At 36.9% G+C, this 19,265-nt stretch overlaps 1 protein-coding gene across 1 annotated transcript in view; it reads left to right on the forward strand.

Annotated features, from left to right (window-relative positions):
* Nucleotides 1-4,038: 4,038 nt before the first annotated feature.
* Nucleotides 4,039-19,265, forward strand: part of LOC139696829 (uncharacterized) — a 79,265-nt gene continuing 64,038 nt past the window's right edge. Inside the window, exon 1 of the mRNA XM_071595709.1 lies at nt 4,039-4,145. Coding sequence (XP_071451810.1) covers nt 4,072-4,145 — 74 coding nt within the window. The 5' untranslated portion in view covers nt 4,039-4,071. The remainder of the gene's footprint in view (nt 4,146-19,265) is intronic.

A 19,265-nucleotide genomic window follows, 5' to 3' on the forward strand; every position in this document is an offset into this window, starting at 1 on the left:
ATTGAAAATTCGTTTCCGGGTGGTTTGTTTTTATGTTTGCTTCCTGAAGTGGAAATATTGCGACACAGATAAAGTTACTGGATTTTGGGAGGTTAATTTTCAACAAAGCTAATGAAAATATTGGATCAACTTAATGAAAATGCAGGGAAAAAGGACATTTTATCCAAAAAGGACGTCGTTCACAAGGTTAATGCTCATGAATATATGTGTACATGTACAAGTATACGTACGTGTATATACATATTTTTCATTGCACAGGGAATCTGGGCAATAATCCAAACTCACCTGGAGGTCCCCGAACATTCTTTAGAAAAAGGACAGACACTGGAGGCACCGTAGACTTTGTAATTCTGAAAATGAGAACATTTATTTGTATGCTTACGAGCTCCAAAATGTCATCCGCCTCTTTAAATTCCAAATATTAACGAAAAATAAGCCCTTGAGATATACACGGAGTTTCATTTAAAATAATTTTAGGGGCTTTTAAGTGGGAACACCCGAAAAACTGGGATAAAAAAACTTATTGTGACCATCCAGTCCTTTTATGGTCAATTCGTTATCACTCCTAACCGCATGATTAAAGAGTGATATCCCAGAATCTAGTCACACTCCCAGGAGGGTATAATGCAAGTATAAACGGAGTAACTGGTAACTTATGAATGTCCTGTGGTAAACTATGAATGTGTGTTCATCCGCTTGCATGAAAAATGCTCACACGTAAGTCATTGATTTATATCTCATTCCTTAAAGTCCTGGCAGGAATTGAGTTGGTCGGTACCAAGCGGTTCCGTTGCTGATCAGCCCCACTACTTGCTGGGAAAGCTGATAAAACTTGATCCATAGATACATTAAGATAGATTTTTCAAATGAATTTTTTATTATTCATATTTTGTCAACGATTTCACGAGTCCTACTTAGGGATAGGTTGTATGGACTCGTACATGGTCAAAAGTTTACGCGTACCGTGCTCTCGGACCCAAGTTCCCACCTTAACGTCTTGAATTGTCGATTTTAGATATTGCGGTACTCTCGCTGATATTACCTCAGATATTAAATGTCATTTACGACTTTGCTATTCAAGAAGACGAAATGGGGCAATACATCGGAATTTTGTCTCTGCCATGACTCCGCTCAAGAAACGCTCTTTGCGATCGTTCGGCTTGATACTTATCTTCGTAGCTGCCTTAATAGCTGTCCACATCGGCAACATTAATCGCAAGTGAGGTGAAAACTAGCCAAAGGACCGAATTAAGACGGACAGGCCCAGCTTTGATATCACAGGACTCGTAAATTGACCTTTGTAATTTTGGAAAATGAGTCCCAGTCCTCAAGGACGTCTTTCAAAAGGAGACCACTGAGGACAGACTCAAGGACAATTGCGACACAATCAAGAATGTGTCATACGGTCCAATTTTACGAGCAACTCGCATCAAAAGTTGGTTTCGCGTAATTGTAAAATTGAAGTGAAATTGTATGAGAATCGTTAAAGAACTAGTGAGAGAAAAAGTGTAGCATCTACTTTTCGTTTTCTACGTTAAATGCTCAAATTTTCTACGTTAAATCAATCAGAAGCGAATGTAACGAAATGCATAATTATCAATAGTAAAAGAGATCTTGTAAATGGTAGCGTGGTGACCATGGGTGATTATTTTTATTAATAGTGGTCTACTGGTCCAGGTGGATTTTTTATAGAACCAGGGGCTAAAGCACTGTTCGGTGGAGGTATCGTAAACTTTTAATTGTTACAAAAAAATAAGCAAGATAGAGACTATTTTTATCTATTATTCTCAAAACTTCTCTGCATAGCGTCCATCCAGTGTTATACACGTATATTTCTCCAAACATTTCTTGATCTTTCGAAGACCGTCATCGTAGATATCAGCAGATTACATCGTAAATCATTGTTTCACTTCTTGAAAGACGCCATTTTAGTTGTCACATCAATTTGGGAGAATAGGGCGGGTTTGGCAAATTTTAAAACCACATCATTGTGATTGTCGGTCGTGCCGTGGTCGCGATTGCAAGTCGCGCCGCGTTTGCTTCTGAATAGGAGTCAGTAGCGTGTAAACCAGCATGATGGCATCTTTAACATATGTATTTCTCCATGAATAATTTTCCACACCCTGCCGTCACTAAGACCAGTCTAATTCATGGTCATTTGGATGGTTACTCTTTGATCTAATAGGATAAAGCCCTTCACTTTCTTTACTGTGGCAGCTCTTTCCGTGAGTGATTGTCGTCCACTTCTTGGATCGTCTGTGAGGCACAGGTGGTCAGTTAAAAAAATTTCTTTTCTCCTCATAACTGTGTCATATAGTATGTCTGGCTATGAGTTACATAAACATCCATTATTTCATCTTGGATTTTCCGGGCACTGCAACCTTTCAAATGAAGAAATTTAATCACACTGCCAGCCTCTATCTTCTCGATGCTGCGAGTTACTTCAATCTACGGCTTTCCGAAACAAAACAAATCAAGTAGATGTATTTACACTATTTTTTGATAAGGATCAATTAATATGCAGAATAAATTTTATTCAGATATCTCGGTTATTTCTTATAAATAATTACTTAAAAACGATACCCCTCGTATGTACGTATCCCTGCAATAAATAACCTCAACAACATATACTGTCATATACTATTCTTTTGACTTCAGTTTTCGCGTTTCTTGCTGTGGAATTTTTCCAAACAAAGTTTGAATGACATGTCTAGAACTTGTTTGTGTGATTTTATTTCAGTCCTACTTATTATTTCCTTTATCACTTCCATTCTACTCCGCGTTCACATTGTGAAAGTCTCCAATCTATACCGATCATTTTACCTCGACTAGCAAGCTTTGAGGATGCAAAACTAAATTCCATGTTAAAATATGCCAAATGTTTTCTTCTTAGCTTTACGTAACTTCCTTGTCCTTGACGCCCTACTCTTTGTAAAAGTTTCTTGCCCCAACACAATTCTTCTCTCGATGCCGTTGCTACTTTACCCATCATCTTCTAATGCACCTACCGGATAGGCGCATTAGCGCTCATCCTCCAAATATGAAGTTTAGTTTATCCTTTCTATTTCCTTTTTATTTAGTTTATCCTTCCCTTTCCTGAGAAAATTGTATTGGTTCTCTTATGGGCTCGGGAGTGATTTTTATCCTCTGACTGACTGGCAAAATAAAACTTAAACTTTAAATTTAATTGATTTAATGAGTTCCCAACCCACTTTTATTCCCAATATTAGTCTTTATCATGCCTGTCTTACTAATTCCTATATGTATACGTTGAACTGTACGGGTAATAATAGACAGCCCTAGCTTACCGCCCTGCCTTTCGCTACCAATCACGACTCTCCAGCCCGTACCGAGTCAATCTGATACTTGTTCACTGTAGTTTGGGACCTGTTCAAAGTATTATACCCCTCCAATTTGCTCCTATTTTATGCAATACGTTCATTAATTGCGTCCAATTTACTTAGCTAAATACCTTCTCGAAGCAAGCAAATACTTTCATTTTATACATAACTTTCTTATGGATCGTCATCGCATAAAAAGAAAACATTTACCGTAATTAATTCTCGTGGAAGTTTTTACCCCCAAGTAGAAGGCATAAGCGTGATTTTAAAAAGAAAAGATAGTAAGTCTTAAAAAAAGACCTTCTAAGTCGTATGCAATTTTTTCCAGATGCATAGTCTGAAAAGACACCGAAAGAGAAGTCGCATGCGACCCGGATCAGGCATTTTCCCAGGCGAAGCGTTGCACGGAAACGTAGCCCCCGCAACGCGATCTTTGTTAAAGAGTAAATGGAAAGGTTGTGGTGAGTTTATTTTTTTCTTCTTTGGTGATTGAAAGCTTCCCTATCCATCTCCTCCAGATGGCGCTCTGGGCGACTTGAACGCGACGGCGGCCGCGTCGGAGGGTGACCTTTTGTGGAATGGTTCGACGACGGGTCAGCCACCCATCCTGGCCACCGCAACTACGTCGCTGGGAGATGTGGGAGGGGTGGCTGGCGGGACGGTAGGGGGGGCCGTGGTGGGGGCGAGGCCCGTCGAGACCGCCGCGGAGCAGCTCAAGTGGCTGTTCCTGATGCACGCCATTGGTTTCGGATGCGTGTACTTCATGCTCGCCTTCTACACGTTCTTCTCCATCCTCAGCCTCAGGTTGGTAACCTTTTATGTCTCCAAATCTCTCCAACCCTCGCCTCTAACAAACGATAGGGCACTGAGAGAATTTCCTGGGCATGCAACACTCTCACGCGGTCAATCTTAGACGACAAATTAAAAGTATCGTTGTGGTATATTGTGTAAGGTATTGTGCAAGGCATTCACTTGTCATGAAATTAGATTCAAATGGCAAAATGAGTGTAGTCATGCACTAAGTATGTACATAGTTGTTAAAGGAATAACTAAGATACATCTGTTTCACATTTAACTTCTCTATCCCTAGATTTATCACGTTTTTCCAATATATTCATACATATCATCAATTTAGAGAATCGCTTGCTAGTGGTAGCTGTCCAAACTATTTTGTTTTGTTTCATTTCCCTCATATCTTATTGGGCTCATATTTTCCATTACTTGCTTCTCGTATTTCATCCCAGTCCTTCTAAATAATTCTTCCCCTCAACATTTCCTTTAGTTACGGCCGTCAGTAAGCTGTAGTGTTTCAGTGTGTGTGCAATTAGTTTTTCTCTTCCTCTTGATACTGCTCTCCATAATTTTTTCTCTCCACCCTCTCTTCGAAGTATCATTTGTTACTCTCTCTCCATTTTATTTTCATATTTCTTAAGGAGCACCATGTTCCATTACCTTCAATCTTCTTTTCTCGACTGTCTAATCTAATACGTCTCACTTGTGTCAAAAACTAAGTCACATGTATGATTTTTTATTGAGTGAATAACTTAGGTCTGTATTAGTATTATTTGCCTTTTACTAGTCGTTTACTCTACTTTTTTTCACTAGAGTATTTTATCTTTCGAAGGTCGCACTCCGATTGTTATCGTTGTCTGTAATTACTCTCGCAAATATTTCATGACCAATTTTTGTTTAGGATATTCTCCCTCTTTTACAAATGTTGTCGCCTGACAGTTTACCAACACATAGATGAAACTTATTAATATAATATATAATGTATATCTTTGGTATGGGCGTGGTAGTCCAATGGGTAGTCCATATCTCTGGGCTCCTGATCGAAAGACCGTGGCTGGATTCCCAGTGACGATTATGGGCACCTTCTACATCTACATCTACTCAATACCCCGCAAGCCGCCGCAAGGGCGTGTGGCGGGGGGTGCTAGGACACCACCCATAATTTAGAAAAGAAAAATAATAAAAAAAAATCGCATGCAATAACGACAAAATCATATATAAAAAAAAAAACATGGCATACATTCATGCATGAACACCTTCTGTTTCATCCATGTTATTATTTTTTATGTGCCAGATCTTGAAGAGAATCCACAGGAAGGACATGAAAATGAGTTGGTCTTCTGTCCTGATTTGTGGATTTCACACGTTGTTAGTTATATACGAGGGTCATCCGGAAAGTAGTACCCGTTCGTGAAATAAAGACACAAAAGTAAATATTAACAAACATAAAAAAATTTATTTGAAAGAGGATACTTTAAACTACTTCTCAACATAATCTCCAAGCAAATTAAGGCATTTGTCATAACGTGTGACAAGTTTCTGTATTCCTGCTGCATAGTCCTTCGCCGCCAGCTCATTGAGATACGCGAGGGACCCATCTTGCACAAATTTTTGCATAATGCAGATGGTGTTTAACAATTTCATGAACAATTGTTCGAGAAACATTGGGAAAATGCTCACAGATGTCATCAATTGTGACGCGCCGATCGTTCCTCACGAATTCGTCAACTGAGCTCACCAGTTGGTCTGTAATGACAGACGGTCTCCCCGAACGCTCATCGTCGTGTGTGTTCCCCCTCCCCATGTTGAAGTTGCGACACCACCGCCGAACAGACGACTCGTCCATTACATTGTCTCCATACACCTCCTTTAATTGGCGATGAATATCACATGGGCGAACGTTTCTTGCATTGAGGAATTTAATCACTGCCCTCACTTCACAACTGGCGGCGTTCTCAATTTTTTTAAACATTGTAAACAATCACAGAAACAACACAGGCAATGCTAGCGTCACGCAACTTGGCTCAGAGAAGGCAGACAAGCCACTGAAGCTATCTGACCTCGTCCAGCGGCTACTCGCGTCGTCAGCACTTCATGCGGCACGAACGGGTACTACTTTCCGGATGACCCTCGTAGTATTAGATGAATTATACCCTCGCCTATTAACCTACCTTCTGGTCGATTACTGTGGTTTGTTTGGTTTGGTATTTCTTAAGCTTTAGCTGTATTTTTTCCTGTTATCAATGAAACTTCTGAAGGCTCACTCTCGAGGTAAACAACAGTATTAATTTATTTTACAAGCCAGGAATTCTCATCAGGAACGGAACAGTTAGGAATTTCGTTGGGAAGAAAGAACTGCTAGACTTTTATCACAGTAACTTTTCTCACGATGAAGGTACCATTTTGTTTTTCAAATAGGCGTTTATCGCAACACATTCACAACCTCCACTTAGGTGTTTAATGGAAGGTAAAAATAGTTGATTCTGACTCTTAAAAATATTTTAGAAATTTTTTTCTTAATCGTTTTATTGTAATTTAAATATGAACTTTTTGTCGTACGAGAGACACAAACAAAAAATTCTCGAAATTAAGCAATGTAAATTAGTTTCAGCAAAGAAATCGTAAAACCACCATTGAAAATTTCATAATAAAGAGTGATAACCTTCGATTTTTTGCTTATATTGAAAAGAGGAATATTTTTCATGCGATGTTTAGCCCCTAGCATCTGTAATGAATAATTTTCCAAAATGGATTTTTAGAGAATTTTCATATGTACTTAATACTCAATTAGAGGCAATAGGCCGAGATGTATTAATAAGCCATCTCTTGGCGCCATACGGCCCAAAGAGCCATTCCTCATTGCCTACAGGTAGGTTTAATTCTCTGAGAGGTAGGTTTAATTCAAGAAGCGTTGAGACATAATATTAAATCAGGGAAATGGAACAAAAAAGGATAAATCTTGCATTTTGCATATCTTTCATTTTTTTATATTGTCTTCAGGATCGGTAGGGTTCCGATTGTTCTTCATATCTGTTTTCGGGGTTGACAACACTTAAACACGTTTTTCGAAGCCTCAAGCTTCAGAGAGAGGTAAATATTTATTTGTATATATATATATATATATATATATGGGAGTATTCGGCATTGAAAAAAGATTTGGATGATTAAATATATTTTATTTCCCACAATGGAAACATTAGAAGGAAGTGACACTTGAGATATTTTTATATTCAGCTTCCGTTAAGAGACCCAAATTTATCTGTTTATTTCTGTATATATATATATATATATATATACATATATATACACACACACACACATATATATATATAATGTATATATATATATATATACAAACACACATATATGATGTTCATGAGAGCAACATAACATTTGGATGGGACAATGGAACATTAAAATAAAATAGATAACCCGTAAAAGTGTTCTTTTACGTGATATTTATTTTATTTTTGTGTTTTATTGTGCCGTTCAAATTATATGTATATATATATATATATATATATACATACATACATACATACATACATACACACACACACACACGAATCCGCGTGGGCTCTTTTCTCGATGGAAGTGTACTTAATTCCCTCGTATTTTTCTCTCCTCCCACTCTAGAGGTTTGAAGTCCTCACGTAGACTAAAATGGTTCTCGCGCAATTTATTGAGATTTGAATGATAATTATTTTATTTTGTATGAAATGCACATTAAGTAACGTACAGCCGCATTAGTATCAAATTATTACATTCGTCATTTAGGAGTGTTGCATAGGTTGCAAGGACATTAGATTTGACATAATTTAAGAAATAGTGAACTTATTTTACAGGGTGCTTGTTATAGAGTTGAAAAATAACGATATGTTTTTATTACAAATGCTTGTCTAATCTTTATGTTGGTCGTATATCGTGTGAGAGAAGAACAAATATTTTAAATCTTCGTCATGAGCGTTACTCCTTTTACCTCCAGGCGTGCTATTCTGGAAATATATGGAGTCCCTAATAAGTCCATTAGTTTCGGAGGCAAAGTCGTTTTTTTTCTTCTAAAAGTCTTAATCTTGTCTCGTGACTCATGAGGCGCTTAACCTGTTTTTTTCCCCAAGCTAATGCAAATGAACTTCAAGTTCATTCTCAAAAATGCACTTTTGATTCGTAGATTTCTGAAGCCCTCAGGAGTAACTCAGTTAACACGTCTACACGTAATGTATTGAGGGGCCTCTTCCATTGGTCTCGGCTATGAATTTTATTTCCCTGCCTGAGCATTTTGTGAGAAAAATTAAAATCTTCAGGTGTTGGAAAACGTTTGCTTCCCGGAAACTATTCCATCTTTTTAAATCCACCTTAAAGTTACTTGTGAAAATGAATACGATAAATTTTCCCCTTGTATCCGTGTACTGATCAATAAATAATAAAAATATTTTTTCCTTCGTGCATTTAGCAATGATATTAATTCTTAGAGCTGGGATTTTATTTTAACGGTAATTGTTCAGGAAAAGCAGCTACGTGGATAGCGACCTCTACACATTCAGAATTGCATTGATTCCCTAGAATTATGGTTGTCGTTTATATTAAAAAGGATACTATAACATGCTATGGTTGTTACAAATCGTCTCCGATATCACTGTACTTGATTCTTTGTACCATATTGGAGAATAATTTTAATTTCATACTTTTGACTATTTTGATGAAAATACGTCAACGTTATTTATTTGGAGAAATAAAAAATGGCGAATTATATTTTATGCCTTTAGTATCCATTCAAAATTACTTGATTCAGAGCTTACTTGATTTGAGAGCCATTTAAAGATTCCAGGAAAGTAACACTGATGCAAAATTTTATTCTTGGCTGTTCAAAGCAGTGAATAGAAATGTGATTTCTCTAGAAACGTGCGTGTTTAATTCGGGTGTGCGTTATGTCATCACCTGCTTACACCAATGCATCTATATTGCCGTTCGAGAACTGACGGTCACAAACAGTAAATCATGAAAATGGATTTATGTATAGATTGACCACTTTATGGGGAAAAGTATATCTAGATGGTTCATAGTGAAACGTGCCATAATGTGACGGTCTGATACTACATAAATTCTTTGCGATGAAAGTGAAGAAAACAGCGATTTCAGAGTTCTGACCAACATTTTGACTTGCTTATTCTCCGGCCCTTGCTTTAACTGCCAATAGTTGTCTTTCCACGTAGCCGAAATACACGATCCGCAGCTAGAGATTCGATGGTTGCCTTCTCCCTACCTCCGCTCTCGTTTCAAACGAAAGTTCAAGCTAAAATCGAAGAAGAATTACTGGAATCCTTGGGTGGTCTGAATTTACGTGTGTTCCGCGGAACAGTTGTATGTCTTCAGTGCTTTTCGTCCCCCAATCACTTCAACCACCGGGTTTTTGCGCTCCGTCAGCGCGCGCGTCCCCGTAGGCCCCTTGCCACGTCACCTGGAAGTTTTGACTGAATCCACCCCTCCTCTCCCTCCTCAACACGAGGCTCGATTCGCAGACGTCATTTTTATTGATTGCAGTTTAGTACGCGGCCGAGTTACCCGAGTGCTTTGTTAAGCATTTCTGATTGAGGTATTTTTTTTTAGGTAGGACGGCGCCGGTTGTTGCCATGTGGGAGGGGCTAGTGAGAGATGAATCTGGTGGACACGAATGAGGGGCGTACCGTTGGGATTAAACGTGTGAGAGGATAGAAAACTGTATGGGTTTCATGGGCAGGTGGTGGGGAAAAAGGGAAGGAGTGGGAGACTACGTGGTAAAGGTTTTTGTGTGCGGGGGGAATGTTTGGAGGTGGCCGGGGAATTTTTTGAGGGACGTCGCTCAATGAATCGATCACTTGATGCCATGTCGGCAGCAACAAGTTACTATTACGAGCGGACATAGCTTTCCCTACCCTCCTTTTATTTGATAACAGCTCAACGCGAGATAAATAATCAAGGGGTTGCGTTACTTTCTCTAATAGCTTTCCTGAGGGCATAATCGATCTCGTTTGGCGATGGAATCTAAAAAGGTCTATGAACTCTTTTCTTGTTTTTATATTATCACCGGACGTGATTATCTCGTATTCTTGGAAAGCATGTCAAGACCTATCCTAAGGATTCTTATATGCCCAATCGATACGATTCCAATCCCACGTCCATTTTCAAGGTTTGACATAGATAATTCTGAGTTGGTGATTTTGTTATAAAAATATTATAATATAAACGAGGAAATCACTCAAAATTATATCTTGTTCTCACCTCTTTCCGAATATCAAAATGTTAGAGAAACTTGCGCTTTATCATCGGATTGTTTCTACTTCATAGCTTTAAAGTTCGTAGCGTGCGGAACATTTTAGTTCCAGTATTCCTTTCGCGTTATTTAAATCTCCAGGTGCGAAGCCCGTATTGTGAACACTTTACCCTTTTCCCTTTTTTTTAATTGGTTACAATGGTGTGAACAAAACAGCGGAACTAAAAAAAACGATTTAAATATCTCACACGGCTAGAAACGTTGAGCCACAAAATGTTCCGTACGCAGCAAACCTCGAGAGCTAATCCAGCAGATATAAAATATCACCAGATTAGTCATTACGAAACGACTTCATTAGCCGTAGGGGAGAAACAGGGGCACATAATTGTTGTCATAATTAGGTCCGCGTGATATGGTACTATTTGTATTGAATTCGAAACAAATGGTGGCGTTTTTCCGTTTCAACCTCGTCCATTTTATATTAATCAGAATTAGCGATCGACTGGAATGTTTGTAATAGCCAGAGAAAGGTCAGAAAATCCCAATTCCTGCCGTAAACTTGTCTGGAACCGGTGGCAATTTTACTTTTCAAATACGTCCAGTTGGAAATGACCATTGTTAATTCCTGCGAACTGTTCTATTTTCAAAATGTGTTCCTCAATCGATTGAGTAGTGGAATTCCAGAGTATTAAGAACTACGGATTATGTTGATAATTTGCGAAATATATTTATGGTATATTGAAGCTTGATTCCAAGATTTTCAGACAAGATAGAAACAAATCAACTGCATGTACAGGTATGTCACACTGGATCGGTGGGGCTGTGAAGTCTGACAAACCATCCCTGTTTATAAAACACTTCACTTTATTTCTCCTCTCCCGGTAATCTCAAATATTACGAAGACATGTTTGATGAACTACAAAATGATCTTTATCAGAGATTATTTTTGTATAAAATGTGATGATACTTGTCATACCAAAAATGAAACAAGAAGCTGGGTTTTTTCCTCGAGAAAGGCAAAATTCGGTTATTTTCACTTGATTCATTATTAAAAAATATTTGGCAAATTTTCGCACAAACAGTTACCTTAAAGTTCTTGAATTTCAGATGGATAATTGTTATATCAAATAATTTTCCATAATAATAAAAATGTATACTTGAAATATTGCATTTTTTGCTTGGAGGCCTTCATTATCTAAAAAAAATGGATTCGCAACCAGGTCTGTGTTTTTCTAAGACAAAGATGTCACAATTAATCAACAGGTCCTCAACATTGGAAAATAATGGGCTATCAAAATGTCTTACAATTTATCTGCGTATTTTGGTACCCTTTCAATAAAGATAATGTCTAACCAATTTCCTAAAATTTATCATTTATAAGGTGTTCGAGTTTGCGATGGATTTGGATACTTAAGCTGTTATCGCGAAAATTGGTTTCCGTGAAATTTTTTCTCCCTTGAAATTCTTAAAAAAACACGACAATGAAAAAGTCGTTTATGAACGTCTGCGTAGGCCCTAAAAGATAAAAATACGTTAAATTAGCAACACTCGGGATTGTCCTGGTAATTTGTGAATAAGGATTTGACTCTAGACAAAAAACTCTGGACAGGAAAACAAGTGTACCACCTCATTTATTTATCCTAGGAACATGTGATGGACACAAATCTGAAGATGAGTAATAGCTTCTACGAGACCCAGCCAACTGGGCCCTACATCGCTCCCGGGAGTGGGAGAAGTAAGGTGTCCACGGTCGTTATCACGCAAAATAATTTCGAAGCGGAAACGACAGCAGGAAAAGAAAAAAAACAGGAGACCGAACTAGTCAGAATAGGGACTTCTGGGCGAGGTCGAAGACAGAGAAATAACAACATATAAAGCGGGACGTATACATATGAGACATTTTAGGGCTTTGCGAGGTGAGATGGAATGGATTGGGGATTACTGAAACTACGGTTACAGAGTAATGTACAGGGGGGGGAGGCTAGTGAGGGGTGGAAATGGTATTGAGCAAAATGGTAGGAAGTAGCGTTACGAACACAAAGCAGTGACTGATAGAATATTATTAGGAAAATTCACGATAAATCAAAGAACTTTATCATTATTAATGTCTACATCTCGACAAGTAATCACAGGGAGGAAGATTTAGACAGTTAATACGATCAACCATTGAAAATAGTTGCAGGTGTTTCTGACACAGAAGCATTTGATATTGATTGGGTATTGGAAGGCTAGAAGGTGAAGGAAGAGATGGTAGTGAAGTAGGAGACTAAAGTACAAGAAGTAACCGCGGGAGCAAAGCAGTAGAATTCTGTAGGGTAAACGCTTTAATCATAATGAACCTTTGGTTTAAATACTCCATAGTCTCAATAGCATATTGGAAAATACCTGGGGATTCAGAGAGATATCAGTTAGAATATATTATGGTTAGGCACAGATTTATGAACAGCGCAATTAATTTGCAATAGCACTTTCCCGGAAGCGTATGCGGATTCAGATCATAATTTGAGGTAATGAAGTGTAAAGTCAGATTCAAGAGGATAATAGAGGGAAGACGGATGGGGAGATGTAATGAAGAAACATTAATCAGAACGAAAAGAAGGTGGTGGAAAAATTTGAGTGAGAGCAGGGAGACGAGAACAATAGAAGAGAGATGGGAACATCTCAGAAGAGTTATACCGACAAATGCAAAGGAAAATGCAGGAACAGTAATTTATTAAAAGAGTAAGAAAACTATGCATGACGGGCGAGACGATTAGGACGATTGAGGAGAGAAGGTAGTGGAAAAATATAAACATAGATTTCTGTAGGAGGGACAAAAATATAAGAAAAACTGGGTGCGGTGTAAAGGAAAGTGAAAACTCTATAAGGAAATTACAAGAGAAAATCCGTTCACACAATACGGCAGGGACATAATTACTTAACCCAGGAAAGATTCAAGAGAGATAGAAAGACTTCATAGAGAATTTATTCGTTAATGATATTAGGGCTATCAATTTTAGGCGCAGAGAATATGGCGTCTCTGAGAATGACTTACGTCCAGGAATACTTGATTTAGAGATATTGATGGGTATTTAGGGAAATGTAATCAAGTTAGGCCGTGGGGATAGGTAAAATACCCGCGAAACGTCGTAAGGATTTAGGAAGACGTGGAAGGATGAATTTTTGTGGAAAAATTCGTAGCATTTATGAGGGAGGTATTTGGCCCGAAGACTTCGTCAGATCAATATAAGTTCCCATTCCAGAAAAGGGAAAGGAAGCCATATTTGAGGATTATAGAACTGTAAGTCTCAAAGTAGGACGGAATGAAGGTAGAAAGGAAGTATGCGCCATTGAAGAAGGGTTTTCTGTATTGTGGGGTGACAGGTTGTGTCTTGTTAGGAAGGCTTGGAAGTGTAGACCATGTTCAGTCTGCATCTAACCTTAAACGGTAGAATGCCAATATTATCATAATTGCTTCGATGTTTGTGGACTGTCATCAATAAGCCACTAAATTTCGAAGCAGCAATTTTTTACAGGCTGCTTAATATTATTATACTGCTATAAATGTTGTGCATATGTGGTCATAAGTTTAAATAAATACATTTATTTAGAATCAAATACATGCTTCTAATTCATTACTTGGGAAATAGGATTTTATTTAGCCATAAGGATTATATTTATTGTGTAGATAGAATAATAAGCGGCTTTGAGCATTAGTGTTTATCATGTGTTTATTGCATAAAGTATTCCAAAACTAAATTCACCACTGACCGAAACTTGAATTTGAAAAAGCATTTGAATTTTCGCTTAGGATATCACTAACGGTGGAATATCAACGCCCTCGCCGAGTCGGAATTTATTCTTAAGAAACGTTTTGAAATAATTGAGAGTAAATTAAAATCAAATAAAATATTTTTCCTCGATTTTCGATTATTTTTGCAAGTGCAAGTTGTTCCAAGTCATCTTTCTTTATCGCCCGGTCCACTACATATGATAATCGAGCTTTTGGCAGAAACTGAACTACGTAGGATGATATGAGTGATAAACACTTCTTGCTAAGCTTAACACTTGATGGAATTTTATATATTATTCATAAACGCGTTCTCATTTAGGGAAGAAGTTAATAAACCTCTTACCTAAACGAGAACACGATTGAGTTTGATTAACGAAATGAATTTAACTCTATAAATGACAATTATTTTATGTCTTAGCCATTTAAAGTACCTAAATACTACTACCCCATATAAAAAATTTAATAATCTCTATAAGCGACTGTTATTGTAGAGAATCTGGTTGAAACAATAATTAACACTATGTGTGCGTATATCAAGAATACTGTGTATTGGCAAACGCGTAATCTACTCTTAAATATTTTAAAGTGGCTAAAAATTAGCAATCGTTCTAACTGTTTCAGAAAGAAGTGGAACACGTGGGAGGCCAATAAAAAGGAAAACTTTTTTCACGGTACCGACGTTATGAGGAGGGGAAGCATTGTAGCATTTATTTCAAAGAATACACAATTATGGATTAAGAACCCCTATCGAATTGCTTAGAGATCTAGTTAGGGTTAATATTTCTTTCCGACCCTAACTCCATTCGTGCAGCATTCTTTTTCTAATGGACACTTCCACGTTTAGGACTACGGGGAGGATTGTCTCAGCGGTCGAGCGCCTATATACTCGTACGAGAACGTACAACGAGCAATGCATGTTAGACTTTGGGATTATTGCACCTTGTTTATTTTACCTCTCTCTCTCATCGAAAGAAATTCACCCCATGTTCTCGCTTAGTGAAACACGAGTTTTTCGTATTATTTGGAGTTGTACGTCTTGTTTTGTTATTCCGGTCTCTTGATTCTTCCGCCACGGTTAATTTGCCATTTTACTGGTTTCCTCTCTCCCTCTGTCCAATATTGAAAAAAATACGAGCTCCGAGCGTGCATATTGGCATCGCAGAAGAAATAAAGGCGGAAAGTCTTAGTGGAATTCTGCTTGCATTTATTTGTAAGCAAAGGGCCGTGAATTCATATCATCAAGCTTCGTTCCTGAGTGACGTGGTTAATAAAATATGACCTCGGGGATGAAAATTGCATCCGCCACGAAGGCCAAATGTTATCGCACGCTTTTTCTGTCATGAATGTGCCAGCTACGTGATTTTTCGAATTGATTGTTAAGAGGAGGACGATGTTGGATGCCCTCGGCCGCTAATTCCGTAATTTGTAATCGTACGCGAAATTGCCTTTTCTCCGGTAACTTTTTATGCTGGAGTATGGCTATCAAAAGTTCGCTAATAAATTGATTTAGATCGAAGTTCTTTGACTAACATGCCTTTTCTCAGGCATTAAAATATTAATTACAATGAAAAGTGACCAGATTTATATCGATCTATTGTACTGCCGATTCATGCATCATTAGATGAGGAACTTTAATCGCTACCGGGGTGTATGGAACAAAACGGAGAGCACGAGTAACAAAATTGTAAGCAAGTCCGTTTTACAACTGATGTTGCTCTTTATAAATTATAGTCCTCTCTTTCGAAATTCTGTCTGACTGTGCTAAATGACAGTCCCGGCCATAAAGGTACCCGAAATATGTTAACCTTGTATGCATGATGTCAAGATATTTTTTAATCTGGAAAATGACTAATTTTAATCGGTTTTCTCGGTGATGGTAATGCTTTATTCACGATCTAATGTATATATAGTATTTTAAATATCCAGTGCTGTCGTCGGTATAGTAATATTCAAAATAAGTAAACCATATATTTGAGAATTGGTATAATTAAGGTGTTGTTTTAACAAGTTTGATTAATTTTATGCTTCATTAAATAATTCCAAGATTACATTATTTCTAGAATACATTTTGTAATTTAAAAATTTGAAGTCATGCATATTTATTACGTCCCATTACTGTAGCGCCATTTTATGTTATCATCGTTTGGAAAATGAATTACCTAATTAGTGTTTGAAAGATTTATTTCTCTGTAATATCATCACTTTCATTTTTCGGATCTCATTAGGAAGCACGCCATTTTAGTCTTTAGTAAAATTGAATTAGTTCTTTGAAACGAGTCCCAAGCATAGCCTAGAAAAGAGATAGTTTTAAGAATTTCACTCATTTAAATAAATAATTCTTGCCGCTGAGTTTTATAAGTTTAACTCACAGAAAAGGGCCAATGAATGAAATATTTTGATGTTTGATACATTTTTTATTCCTTTTAGGCTGAGGTCGTATTTCGTCGCTGCACCATTTCAAAGGAACTGTAATAATTATATAGGTGTTTTGTAAGCTAGTTTTGAAGATATTTTAATGTTATTACATATAATTATACTTACTTCTATTTTATATCTACCTTAGATAATAAATATAAATACCTTAGGTAATATCTACCATAGATAGGTATAATGGTTTGAATTAGAGGTACGTATGATAATTAGTCATTATTTTGCGATATTCAGGATTTGTTTGTGACATTCTGAAGGGAACAAATCTCACGGACAGTAATATTTGACGTTAATAAGCTTTTCGTTGCACTATTTTTCCACGATTAGTTCATGTGCATTAGAAAGAAACTGTTACGAATACTTAAACACTTTTAAATAAATATAACTTGAATAATTTTCGAAATCGAAATTTTGTGCCCTCATTTATTTGCGTTTCCACCTTTTCGGTGGTCATTGTTTTAGAAGCATACTTAATTACTCATAATTAAATTAAATCAAAAAATATTAATTTTAATTTGCGTGAATTTAAGCGGTATTTTCCAGTTTTCAAATATCCTTCAGTTAACCGATTGGTTGGAATTTTTTTCCGAAGAAAAGACAGATATTCCGAATATTCTCATGATTATAAAGTAGAAACAAAACTGAATTGACTCCTCTTCATTTTTGAATAGGCAATCAAATCATGTGCTTTGTACTTTCCTCAACCAGGAATTAGCTGTCGGACATCTCGATAACTCTATAATCTCTCTATCGACATCTTGGTCATTCCTGTAGGTAGAGGAAATAGAAAAAACTTTCTCCCAACTGCCAACTTTATTGTGGCATGACTGGTTTCTTCACATATGTGTCATCTTCAGGTACCTGAAGCTTGCACTTACGTTATGAAACCGGTCGTACCGCAATGAAGTTTTTTGAAATCTAAAACATTTTTCTAATTCTTTAAAATATGATTTCACAAGGTTGAGAGTGATACTATTGATTTCTGCAGGTGTTGATGTAAAAAATGCTCTTCTCCTATTGAAACCTTTCAGACTGATTTCATATGGTTTACCATCTAATTTTACAACTCAACGAATTTACAAGAAGACGAGCCGTACCAGGACATTTCCTGCCTCTCATGTTAGAGTGTCTTGGCATTAATATAAGTTTTTCACGTTTATGTATTTGGTGACCCATACAATCTTCGGCTCAACACGGGGTTTATAACTGCGAGATATTTCATGAAGCTACATCTTGAATGCTAAATGAAATCATTGAAATATACGAATAACTTACAAAGTGAGGTGTTTCCTGGTCAATGCCCGCGGTTTTCATCTATATTATTATTGAACTATACCGTAAGTATTCTATTTCCTTGTTAAAAAGTAAAAATGAAATATCGTTGTGGACGTTTTAAAGCTTGACTTCCATTAAATAAATTTCAATAAAATATCCTTCGAAGCGTTTTCAGTACAAAAATGTTTTGTATTTTTACTCTTCACCAGCGCCCTCGTCAATCATTTTATTTTTTAAAAATAGTTTCAGTGATTTAGCTTAATCCTGACGTAATTTTTTTTGCTTGTGATGACTTTTTTGTTCACGTTTCAATTTTTATTGGTCGGTTTCCATTTTACCGGTAATTGTGCGATTGACTTCTCTTCCAGTTGTTCATATTTTTTCCTGTGGCAGAATTGATTTCGGGTACGTCTCTTTTCGCGCACACCATTTCCATTGCATCACATCGAATGCATTTTCATTTATTTTGCCTCTTAGCATTGGCGATCGAAGGAAAATTTTCTCGTTTAGCTAAATTAGGAATCCTCAATTTTGTTCCAGTAGGTGGATTGATTTTCATTGGAGCACGCCCTTATTTTCTTCAGCTCTCATTTTTAAAAATCTCGGATTGCTGTTTTCCCCACACCGCACTTTACGTGTCTACCTCTACGGTTAATAGGGCGAACGAAATCTAAGCGAATACAAATAGGCTCTTTGCAATATAGCATGCAGATTCTGCCATTCCGTTGCACAAAGGCGATGGGAAAAAAATTTTATGACGTAAAAAGCAGTAAATATTTGAAATGTAATCTCTGACGCATATTTCTCGGATTGAAGAATCATTTGTATCAAAATTCAATTATTAAATAGGATTATCTTAAAGGTCCTATCTTCTCTTAATCTTAATGATGCTTTGGAAAAAGAAAATCAATGAAAATGTGCTAAAGTTAATTCATGGAAATGACTGTTCCATTTTTATTAAAGAAATAAAATTTAAAGAAATAAATTTAATCCCTTTTTTATTTACTAATCATCCTATTGTATTAATTTATGTTTTTCTAAAATTGTCTGAAAATAACTCTGAGACAATACTCGAAACATAAAACGCATTATACGATACCTTATTCTTAGTCGGAGGTACCATTTAGTTCGACGACCGAAGCTCTTAAAAGTAATGATTTTCATGAAAATCAGAATGCGTCATGCTTATCCGCAATACTAATGACCAAGGTGGAACTTGAATTAGGTGGCAGATCCTACTAACCGCGCTAAATGGATAACCATATCGACTAGGTAATTTATTTTGAAGAGATACTCCTGCCCACAAAACACCATTAAAAGTAAACATTTTCGTATGAATTATTAATTACGAGGTAATAATAACTTGCAAGATGTTTAAATTTATGGGTTGGAACTACAGCATACT

The sequence above is a fragment of the Hetaerina americana genome, unplaced genomic scaffold (assembly GCF_022747635.1).
Source record: "Hetaerina americana unplaced genomic scaffold, ioHetAmer1.1.p SCAF_7, whole genome shotgun sequence".
NCBI lineage: Eukaryota > Metazoa > Arthropoda > Insecta > Odonata > Calopterygidae > Hetaerina > Hetaerina americana.